The sequence below is a fragment of the Ascidiella aspersa genome, chromosome 8 (genome assembly GCF_963924565.1).
Source record: "Ascidiella aspersa chromosome 8, kaAscAspe10.2, whole genome shotgun sequence".
NCBI lineage: Eukaryota > Metazoa > Chordata > Ascidiacea > Phlebobranchia > Ascidiidae > Ascidiella > Ascidiella aspersa.
The window spans coordinates 3,551,785-3,564,269 of NC_139454.1; the positions used below are offsets into that span (position 1 = coordinate 3,551,785).

Below are 12,485 nucleotides of genomic sequence, written 5' to 3' on the forward strand. Positions count from 1 at the left end.
AACATCGAAAATACAGATTATACATTTTGTTAAAGTTTTAATTACAACACCATTAGCATCCAGTATTTTTCCAGAAGTTTCTCAACAAATTTAAAGCAAAAAAAATTTAAAGCAAAAAGCATTATCGTAAATGAATACCCAAGCCCATACAGGAGTGCAGTGTTAAACAAGTCTTTTAACATAAATCTCAGTCAATTTATTTTTAACAAACATTAAGTCAAGTCCAAGTCAAGCAAATGACATCAAAACTAAATACTAACTATTAAAACTATTGAATTCATTCCCTTTTAAGCAAGATTTCATATTGCAAACCCAACCTGAACAATAGCAATAGTTTTCTTACATCTACAAAATTAAAGTAATTAACTCTTTGTTTTACAAAAATCCACGTCAAGTTAGTTTGTAGAGATGACTAAAAGTTAAGCCATTTCAAAACAGTGACTAAAGTCATTACAACCCTACAGAAGTATGTAGCATTTTTTGAACGTTTCGAGCAATTCTTTTCATTTTCAACAGGACTATAACGGCATTGTTATTAATTCCACGACTAACTAGTGAGTTTGTTCCAATTACGAATCTGTGTATCACTAATATCAAGTACTGTGACTTCAATTTGTTTCTACAATGTATTCTACTAGAGTTTTATAATATTAAGTAGAGCACAGGGTGAATTTATAATCATCAATATTTCGTGTTTTATTCCCATGTACAATATTTTATTGCTTTAAACTGGTTTAATGCGTCGAAAGTCTTTTCTCTCTATTTAATCTAAAAAGTTGTGGTGAAGTTCGCCCGACTTGTTTATCGACCGACTGCCATTGTGACGTATCCTCGACGCACTGTTACGTCATAGCCGGTCCGTCGACAGTGTTCGGCGGCCATTAAATCAGAGTATTGACACTTTGGTGTGCATAAGTTCTCCAGGCCCGCGAATAGTATTGATCGAATTTCAAGGAAAATGTTTTTCAAAAGCAGGATTTTCAAACTAGCTTTGTTTTACTTCTGGAGAGGTAAAACTGGCCTTATAAAATTTGTTTTAAAAGTGATGAAAAGGCTTAAAAAAGTTTACAACTTCTATAAGCTAATGAAAATGGCTCAACATTAATTATTATTCGAATTCAGAATGCAAATGGCTTACAAAATAAATTGGCACATTGGTTTGGCATTAGGTTAAAAATACCACGCACGAAAGTTTTAGAATAAAAATAAATCAATATGCTTAACATAGAAGCTATGACACTCAAATTGTAACGGTGAATGAAAGGCGTAACGGTAAATTCAAATTTAAAACGCAAATGTATTTAAATAACTTAACTGGCTAAATGTGGTGCTGGTAGCTATTGAAATAATGCATATATATGTAAAGTCAGTTAAGTGAAGGTTTAATCGTGAAAAAAATAGTTTGGCCGTAAAAAAATGATGTTAGTAGTAAATTCAATCATAGAATGCAAATGTATTCAAATAATTTAATTGGGTATATGTGCTGGATTCAAAAAAACGCATATATATATATATCTATATATATATATGTAAAGTTAGTTAAGTGAAGATTTCATGGTGGAAAAAATAATTTGGCCCTGAAAAATAATGTTTATAGTAAATTAAACTGTACAATGCTATTATATTTAAAATATCCGCCAGCAATAAGGGGTTGTATCTGCCAAGACGAAAAAACCACACTGTGAACCAATAAAACTGTCTGCTTAGTGCGCATGTCAGACCGAACGCTCAACAGCCGAAATCGCATTGGATTGGAATTTGTTATTCCGGTAACCGGGTCGTACGAGCTCACGCGCACCAAAGTTAATGTTTCACCTTTAAACAACAAGCCGCGTTTAACAACATCACGAGGTTGACGTAGCATGTCAAAAAGCGCAATCAGACTCGTTTTTAAACCGTTCTCCTGCCTTTTAAATGCCTTTTTTCATTTTGCTTTGGGATTTTAAAAGCTTTAGGCTTTCGTTTTACACTTTGCGGTTTTTTGAACCATTTTTTTATAGAAACTCTAAAATAGCCATTTTTCCTTTTTAAACCCGTATGTTCTGTTTTGTATATTTACATATATATATATGACTGGTCTTTTAATGTAAGCCCTAAACGTGTTCTTGTTTAACTTGGCAGTTTTAAAAGCTTCAGGTTTTCGTTTCAAACATTTTTTTAAGTTTGAACCATTCTTTTTGATGGAAACTTTAAAATAGTCCCTTTAACTTTTTAAACCCCTATTTTTAGCGTTTTAGATATATATTTGGCTGGTCGGTTAACAAAACTTAGTCAGCTAACTTTTTCAACCGATTTTGTGATATTTTCGCACGGAGTTCATATATTAGTCGGCTTAAGTTAGAACTCTTCATTAATATTCAAAAAAGTTTTCAAATCGCTTGTCCAGCTTTGAATCTAAGTTCAGTAAAATATAATAATAAGGGTTTTTATTTGTTGTATCAGGGTAAGTCATAGGTAGGTTAGCACTTGACTGAAAACTCAATATCATATAATCACCAAATTATTTGTTTACAACGCAGTAGGCAGAGGCCTACGCTTAATACACCCGGCCCACTGGGCTTTAGTGTGATGCAAATTATTCAAATCGCCACTTTCTCAATACCGCTTATCACAACATCTTACTATTAAAACGGAGGAATAGTCTGCGTCAACGTCAATGTGGTTAGGTTTATGACATACGTATGTTCAACGTATATGCGGCGAAGTTTTATTAGAATTGGATAGAATGCTACAGTTTTAAAGTTTATTTTATGGTGGAATGTCCAATGAATTTTGCGCCATAAGGTTTAATATAAGGTATGAACATAAAAAAACGAAAAACACAACAAAATATTGGAGGTTACAGTAAGACGTTGTAAGAATATAGCCCGTACAGGTAGCATTTTGAACGTTTCAACTAATTCTTTATTCATTTTCAACAACGGTTGAAAATACTTCTGTATGGGCTTTCAAAAAATAAAAATTAGGCAATCACTCCAGCCTATCACACAAATTAACCACAAGCTATTTTCGAATGCCTTCATTTATTCGTAACGCTAAAATTGTGGAAACTTTGTATATCGGGTATTTGTATCAGATTAAAATGCGAAGTATTTGACAACCCTACTTGTAAACAATGAGTTGCTTGGTATAATAAAAGCTAAACTGCACAAGTAAATAGTAAATCGATAAGCTAACATATGCCCAATGCTGTATGGTAGCCGATAAGCCCTATTGTGGTGTGATTAAATGCAACTCTCAGCTGAACCGTATTTTAAAGGGTAAAGCGGCATCTAATTTGTATAGGTACACCGTTAAACTTTACACACAGCGACCACCTTGATGGTTTGACGACTTCCAGTTAAATTTGCGAACGGTTATCACGCTTTAGCTTTGTAAGATCCGGTCGTGTCAGCAAAATGTCACGACCGCGCATACAGAGAACTGACTTTACCTGAAAACGTTAAACAGAGGTATAATGAGTGCCTACACACCACGTTGAAAATAAAATATACAGAGTCGAAACGTTTTAAAATGCTGCCTACTACTGTATGGGCATTAAAATTCGTACAACATCTATCTACAAAATCCAGCCATTATCTTGAGATTTATTCGAAACGTTCAAAATGCTACCTACTTCTGTCTGGGCTTTGATATTCCTTATACGTCTATGAGATTTATTCGAAACGTTCAAAATGCTACCTACTTCTGTCTGGGCTTTGATATTCCTTATACGTCTATGAGATTTATTCGAAACGTTCAAAATGCTACCTACTTCTGTCTGGGCTTTGATATTCCTTATACGTCTATGAGATTTATTCGAAACGTTTTAAAATGCTGCCTACTACTGTATGGGCATTAAAATTCGTACAACATCTATCTACAAAATCCAGCCATTATCTTGAGATTTATTCGAAACGTTCAAAATGCTACCTACTTCTGTCTGGGCTTTGATATTCCTTATACGTCTATGAGATTTATTCGAAACGTTCAAAATGCTACCTACTTCTGTCTGGGCTTTGATATTCCTTATACGTCTAACTACAACCTCAGTTATTATCATTATTTTTTCAAAACCTTTACGGTTGGTCGGTATATCAAAGGCAGGTGTGTCCTATAAAATAGGATTTGGGGCCTATGCCCCCCATACAAAGTGGTAGCATCTGTACTCGTCCTATACTAGGGTGGTTTTATAATTTGCAATCCAACGAACAGATTTCTAACTTTTTTTAGAAATTACAAAAAAAGGAAGATTAACAGCAAGCAAATTTTAGCTTGATAATATTAGTCTGAAAAAAATTCCCTCCGAGCGTTTCATCTTTATTTATATTGCTTATATCAGCTTAGTAATGACGTCATTTCCTATCTAATCGAACGCGATACTTTTTGTCCAAAATATCGGGTATCGGGTATCGGAACAAAATGTAAATTATATCGGACGTCCCCTAATTATAGGCATAGTAAACTACAGCTGCTAACGTTAAGCGAATTCGTGGTAATGTCATTTCGTGTTCGCTGTTTTCTTGGTATCGTAATTTCACTATGTTGTCGTAAGTAAGTGGCCCAGGTTTTATTACCAGCAATAACTTGACGTGCTGAGAATTGAAGTCATCTTTAACAAACAAACTAAGCTTGTAAGCTGGTTAGAAACACGGTCAATTTTTACGAGCAGTGTCTTGATTTAAAGCAGTGGTTATTAAACTGGGGTCCGTGAAAAGGTTTCAAATGGACATTTTTACATTCCTCGACTGATAAATTATCCTCTATACTGAGGTTAAATAAAAGCGAAACATTTGACTGATTAACTTCAGTGATTAGTTTAAATGATCACTGATTTCAATATCTGAGTAATTTATTTTAATTTTTTTGGTTGATTTCAAGACAATAAGGCGGTAGTCTTACGACTGAAGAATATCCATTCATATTTTTACCGTTATAATCTGAGTAATCGCTGTACTGTGGTTTTGTCAAATGTTTCTTGTCGAAAAAATGAGATTATCCAAAATACATTTGAAGCAAAAGTATTATTCGAATGAAAAAGTTGAGTTTAAAGAAATCATGGTTGCCACACAGTTTTATGAAAAAAATAAGACATTCAAAGACTTTTGAAGAAAATTTATAGCTTCGATTTTTGTTACAATTAGAAAACAAACAGTATAAGTGCAACAGTTAACACAAAAAAACACAGTTAAAAATTGTTTTTTAAACCGCAGCTGCATAAAAAAAATCAGAGTGAAGACAAAGGCATTATCATAGACTTCTAAAAACGCAAATCAAATCAAGGATATTCAAAGACTTTTGTGTCAACTCTGGATGGATAAACGAACAACCAGCTTGTGCTAAATTCAGCCGTAAGTCTTCTTACCGCTTCGACGTGGGCGTTACACCAAACAAAACCAGTTGGCCTTATATCGCTGCGGCATTCACACGTAGGCTTTTGAACTGCCGCGGGACAAAAACGACCGGTTCTGGCGAAATAACGACACAGAAGCCCTTTCTGGCGCCGTTTGTTGAATGATGTGAGACGCCAGACAAAACGCAAGCGCACAACCTTGTCGGAAGATCGTAACAAAACCACAAAGGTTAAAAAAGATCCAAAACAACTTAATTCAACAAGAGCAGAATACTATAGAGTTAGGCAAATTTCTGCTTAGAATCTGCAAACACAACGAAGGACCAACAATATGTAAAGCAAACTATTCGCAAGTAAAAAATGCCAGGACCAGAATTACTATACAGTACAGTCCTGGTGTAAAGCCGTGTCGGAACTGACATTTATCGCAAATCCAACGTTTCTAGGAAGTTCCGAAATAAATTAAGTTGGCCAAGACGGCAATACGATTTGCATTGGAGTTTTCAATTTGTGCCATCTATTTGCATATTTTTATGCGCACAAATAAATGCAATAAACTAGTGCGAAAAACGTTCGGCGAACGTTTCCCGTTTAATCTTTTGGTCGTCAAAGCTCACAGCCCCAAAATCGCTGGTAATTAATCGACGCACACAAAAATTCCAAACTGTTTCACTCACATCGGGGGGAGGGCAAACTTTTCAACGCGCAAACCGCATTCTGAAATTCACAAGTTCAAATAGTCACTTAAAAATGGATTACAGCCTATTTGTAGCAACCACGCGAGAGCAGGCTATTAAGGTCATCTCACAATAAAAAAACGTGGCAGCGAATGATGGATATTATGGATTTTTGACAAGCTGTTTACGAAAATCGTTTTAATTTCGTTCTTTAAAGCAGAACACTGTAATGGTGCATCACAGGGTGAACTAGTTAAGCGCGGAATTGCATGAAAAAATCATTACTGTTTTGTGACAACGAAACACATAAATGAACGAAACATATATAGTTTTGAAAAAAGGTACCTAGAAAGAAAGTGACCCCAAAAAATAAACCAAAGGGTGGTTCGCTTGTCGCATTTCACCTACTCTGGTATGTATAAATAAATAGAATCTATTTGAATTAGAAGCTGATGATGCCTATAAGGCGAAATCTATATATTTCTGTAAAATTTTTCAGAAATAATTTTATGTTTGATACCTGTTTTTTTATATAAACAGTCCTAACATCGCGCTATATACAAGACCACAATGGTGCAATGCCAAAATCCCGCTATAAAACTTTGGACGACTGCATGGCTGTCGCTGCCTTTGGGCTGGACGATTTTTATGTTGATGTTCGCAAAATCGCAAACGAGCGCGTTAATCATTGTTTTGCGTACGCAATTCGACTGGACAGCAAAGCGCTGACAACAGACAACTGGTCTTTGTCTGATTTATAACTCGTGTGACTTTGACTGTCAGATGTGACACGTTTTCTTAATATACCCTTCACGCTTAAAATCAACATGTTCTCGAATGTTGCGGGTTAGTTAAAAGCTCATTTGAGAACCCTTCTGGCAATGATTTTGGATTCCATGAAGATACGCCCTTTTATTTTATTTAAGAAGTAATACGCCACTTTTAATCCTGGAAATTTGGTAAAAAGGTTGTTGTTTTATACTTGTCAAAATGTTAAGCATTTCATATTTACGTTGCATACAGTATAAGTTTCTTTTAAAACAGTGTTTTTTAAATCCAAGGTCATACCCAAAAATAAGATCGTCGTTTGATTTGTTTGAGTCGCCGACTGTTTTAGTTTTATATGGTTAGATTTATTGACATTGGTTCTGAGAAATGTTTTTCTTAAAAATTTGGAAAAAAAATTGCGTAAGCAAGATATTGGCCGTATTGAATAAACTCCATCTTATTTGTGCTATTGTTTTCTGTTTTGTTCGTTTACAAAGAGTTCAATGAAACGAATTGGGCCAAAGCTTCGCTGGTATCCTTAAGCTTTAATATTTGGGTCGCCGCGAAAAAGGGTTGAGAAACACTGATTTTTGGGTGCGACAGCATCTGACGTAGGGTGTTAATTGGTTTTATCCCAACCGATACACCGAAATCGGTCATCATATGTAAATGTATCTTTAACATTAACTTGGGTCAAACCTAAAATATATTAGGTCAGTCTTAAAGACTTTAGTGCCGTAACGAACCATCACTATGGGTTAAAATAAACCAGGCGCTTATTCTTAAAGCTTTTGTCATTGAATACGCATGTAAGTATACACTATATTTACATGGAAATTTAATGCAAAGTGCCCTAATCATGGCCAATTATATCCGCAGCATCATTAAAACGCAAGCCTGCTGTCTTTAATTTGTGGGAAGTGCGCAGTATATAGTGTTTTAATGCATTGATATAGAAAATAATTAGTGAATGACCGACATCTACTAATCCGCGTGCGAATTAGTCAGCAAAATGTCAAAAAATAGCGTGTGAATATAATAATCGGGAACACACAATAGACCTGCACAGCAAGAATATCTAAAGCAGAATAATCAGAAATACAATAGTATTAAGACCAATGACATAAAAGAGACAAATACACAATAATATCCACGACAGAATAAGAGCTTAATCGTCTGAATAAGACCTAAATCCGCCGGAATATAAGCCTAAATTAATCGGAATAAGGCCTAAATGACTAAAACTACCAGAAACTGTAGGAAGAGGGTATGGGACGATAGGGGCCCTTGGTCTGCCATCGGTCGTTTTGACGTCGACGTAGCTATTTTAGCACCAGATTGTTTGACCCTATTTGGGGTTAGTGGTGGGTAATGAATGGGGTTAAAATTGGGTTAGGGTTGAAATTATTAGGGGAGTTCGTGATGTAGTTAGGGGTGGGGTTTGGGGTTAGGTAAGAAATTGTATAGTCATTTCGGTCGTATTTCGATAGATCTATGAATTATTCCAAATTAGACGTTATTGCGACTATTAGCCTAGGTGTTGTCCTATACTATTTTGTCCCATTTTTATGTTATAGAATAATCACATATCGCATCAATAGACGATGTTTAAGACCACTTGAAATCTATATACATGCTCAAAACTAAAAAGAGTAAGGTCATGATATAACTACATCATTTAGTATCAAGTCACAACACTCATGTTTTATATTTACCGATATGACAGGAATACGCTTGCATACTGTAGTTGCCAAAAGGCAGATTTTAATTAACTTGGATTTAAAACCGGAATTTCTCTTCTCGGAACATGCCAAAAATAAACAATACGAGATCATATTAGGATTAAAATGCTGCTTAAATCACAAACAAAATCAAAACGTGGTGGTACGCCAACATTCTATGTAAATTAGGAAATATCTATATAAGTGCGTTGTACAAGTTGGGTAAAATTCTTAAACCGTGCGATGTACACTACTATTTATTGTAAAACCTTAATTTCAACTGGTTGTCAGTTTTGATTGCACAAAATTTAAAACAAACCTTTCTTTTATGGAAATATGTTATTTTATCTTTTTTACGCCTATATTGCAAAGAAGAAATTGTTAAATTACCTTGTAAAGATTGCATCATGGCGTAGTCTGTTTGTATAGTTAGGTAGGAATCCAGACACCATTCCATTTTTTCTCTGTAATTTTTCTGACAATTTTCAGGGATTTCTTGCAAAAGGCTTTCGAGAACGTGGTTCACGGTTTTGTGTTGGGCAAGCCAATGTAGTAAAACTTCGATTTTGTTTGGCTTGAGCTTTTTTTTCCTGCCCCTTGCTTTCTTCTGGTTTGTTGATTTCTACGCAAAACGAGCTTGATAAAATCGTAGAATGAAAAATGAAGCCCATACAGAAGTATAGGTGGCAACTTATGACGCTTGGAATAAAGTTTGAAGCATTATGGCTGGTGGCTGTAATTAGATGTAGAATAAATATGAACGCCAATTCAGAATAAGAAAGTTTTCTGAAACGTTAAAATAATTTATAATCCATTTTTAACATGGTAAATATTGTTCTACCTACTTTTAGTGTGGATGTGGTATAGAACAACAACCTCCAGTCAGGTTTGGCTTTGGTGGTATTTAAAAAACGTAAATATTTCATCTTATTACGAAATATGTAAAGACTATTTTTAAAAGACGTCTAAACAAATTTAAGAGACTGTTTTTTGTCTAATAAAACACTTTAGAATATATTTAGTATTTGTCAACCTAAGAGTCGCGACCCAAAATTGAGTGGCAGTTTGATTGGTCGCCGACTGAAGTTTACGTGGTCATATGGTTAGACTTTTATAGATTTTTTCTAAGCGAGATTTCTCCAAAACGTTAGACAATTGCGGGAGCAATACGTGGACCACGAATCATACAAAACAATTATTAATAACATAATGGTAATTGTCTTATAGGTGCTTTGTTCACTTCAAGATTACAAAAAGTTCAACAAAGATAATTGGGTCGCAAAATCTTCGCTGTTCGCGAAAAAAAAGTTACAAAACACTGCAGTAGAGCATTGAAAACTTTACCTGCGAGACCAACTTCGCCAGAAATCCAGCAAACAAATCCCTAGGGATCCAGTCGGATCCCAGTACGATCGGTAGAAAGGCCATATACGACTCCGTTAACTTGATACTCGATCCGAAAACTTGGCGCTGGTAAAGTAAGCCATGCATGTAATTCCCACGGTTTGAATCCAGCACCTAGGAATTCAACAGGAAAAGTTGGATTCTGTTTTTCACATTGGTCCTATTTAGAGGAGTTTTTTTTTGTATACCTGCTGTCATGGTGCATAAATATTGTGTATTACAAATTGCTTTAAATAGATTCTTGTTTTTGAAAAAAAAATTCAAGGCAGTTCATGAAACAAAGTTATTCAAAGTGTAAAATTTTGATTTTTTTAAGTATGGAATTTTTAGGTAACACAATACACAGGTTTTCTTCGTAATTTCAACCATAACTTTGGCATTATTATTTTCGTTTTTTTAGGTAGTTTTGGAAAATCAAATGTTTTATCATAGGTTTACTAAAAATTCAACTTTAAAAGAACATATTTAAAACTGTAGTTGACATAAATCTTACTAAACGACATTGAAGCAGTTTAAAACTTAGAAACAAGGCAATCATTTAACAGCAGGATTTTATCAGTGAGTTATGCTCACAACAAACCCACACTCAACAAGACATGGCAATGCAATCCAGACAGACATTTCACGCATACCTCAAGGCCACAGGCTTAATGGTGATAGGAGCTTAGCAACAGACTTGGCTGCAAAGATAATCCCGCACAAGGGTTCGTTTATGAGGCCTGATACCACAAGGTTATGCTTGCATGGTACATTTATATCTAGTTAAGTCTTGTGCTATATATTCATACGCTATGCAGGTCGTGATTGGTGAAAAATATCACTATAAATTCCAAATCCTATTTTATCAATAGTTTAGGTAAAACTTTATTGTGGAAAAGTTGTCTAACAATGCAACAACTAAAGTACTCCAACTACACAAAGCTATGGAGCATAATGGTTGGATATTTTAGTTATGTATAGGAATATCAAAACCCATGTAGAAGTAATTAACAATGCTGTCTACACACACCTCGTTCCAGTGAAAATAGGCCAGCGGTAGGTATCCAAATTTTACGTCGAAAACATAGAAATCGCTGTCGTTGGATAACACTGGAGCTTGCAGTCGATTTGCCAGAGACACAATGCAACCATCAGCATCATCCAAAGCGCACACAAAGGCAGTTTGCGTTTCATCAAGACTCTGCTGAAAAATCTCCACTAAGAGGAAAATGCGTTTCGTTAAAAGGCCAACCGTTACCATCCAGTTTGCCAAGTGTAGAGTATAGAGCAGGGGTTCCTAAACTGGGATCCATGGAGTCATGGTTCAGGGACTAGTTTTAGGGGTCCATGAAGGCCTAATTGAAATATTAGTGTATAATTTAAAAAACAAACGAATTTTTCAAAGAAAATACATTCTAATTAAAAGAAAACGCTTTGGCACTTTCTCATTGAATGTATTTAGAATCCATTTCAATTTCACAACTTTTGGGCCGATAACAGCTGGATTATTATGTTCACTTGTTTTATGGTGTCAATTTATAACGCTATGTCAAATTATGACGCTATCCGGGCTAGCTTAAGTTTGCTAGAAACTGTTTATGAGGTTAAATTCATGTTGGTTGGAAGTACACTAGATCAGGGCTTCCTTAACTGTTCAGTCTGCGGCCCATTTTATCAAGCATCCTGTTTTTACAATGGAAAGCTGAAAAGTGTTTTGACAAACCACAAAAAACTTAATCTTTGCGAACAATACAAAATTTTGTATTGAAATACAATAAAGCACATTGTTGACATACCGGGTCCTGTGTGTATGGCAATTGAGGTTAAAGTCTGAATACCATTTCAAGCCAACATTACCCCAATGACTGATATTATCGCTTTTTGTGTTTCTTAGCTGTCAATAATTTGTTTGTATGTTTCTAGAGCGAACAGATTACTGTAGAATTTGAACCAAAAAGATATTGCCGTACAACAATTGTAACAAAGGGAAGGGCTTGTTAATGCTATGAAATTGGTTGCAAACCAACATTTATGTATATTGTTCTTTACTTTTCAAGTCTTTAAGATGCTAGACAAATTGGTGCTGTCAAATTTTAACAGTGTGAGAGTCGTCTTGATGAGTAAACTAATGCTTTGATGATTATAAAAGCGATTACATTTTAACTACCGTGAAGCATTCTGGGTACAGAGAAAAAATAAAGTGTACATACCAATGTACTAAAGCTATAAGAAACGCTAAATACAGACGGAATTACAGGCCAGATGACACTAACATGTTGATATCCAGCATGGAAAATTTAACGGCACATGAAAGAGAATAGTGTATATATCAATACATTATATATATTGTATATATATACATATATACACTTAAGATTTGAAATATTGAACACAGATGGAGTTACAAGCCAGATAACATCAGCGTAATATTAGAAGCTCAAGCCATGGAGAGTTTATTGTTCCTGTTGACATAAAAAGGCCACCTTACCGGCTGAATGTCCTAGCGACCCCACCAGGTGTTTTGTGAAAACAAAAGACAACCGTGTGACCTGAATGATTACATAATAGAAAAATTCCATGCCTAACAACGAGAAAAACATTTGA

General features: G+C 35.0%; 1 protein-coding gene across 1 annotated transcript in view; it reads right to left on the bottom strand.

Annotated features, from left to right (window-relative positions):
• Positions 1-12,485, bottom strand: part of LOC146135214 (single-strand DNA endonuclease ASTE1-like) — a 43,024-nt gene that overhangs the window by 27,572 nt on the left and 2,967 nt on the right. The window contains exons 4-6 of the mRNA XM_083395708.1: positions 10,912-11,099; positions 9,843-10,016; positions 8,889-9,120 (exon numbers count right to left, since the gene is read on the bottom strand). Of these exons, the coding sequence (XP_083251834.1) occupies positions 8,889-9,120; positions 9,843-10,016; positions 10,912-11,099 (594 nt within the window). The remainder of the gene's footprint in view (positions 1-8,888; positions 9,121-9,842; positions 10,017-10,911; positions 11,100-12,485) is intronic.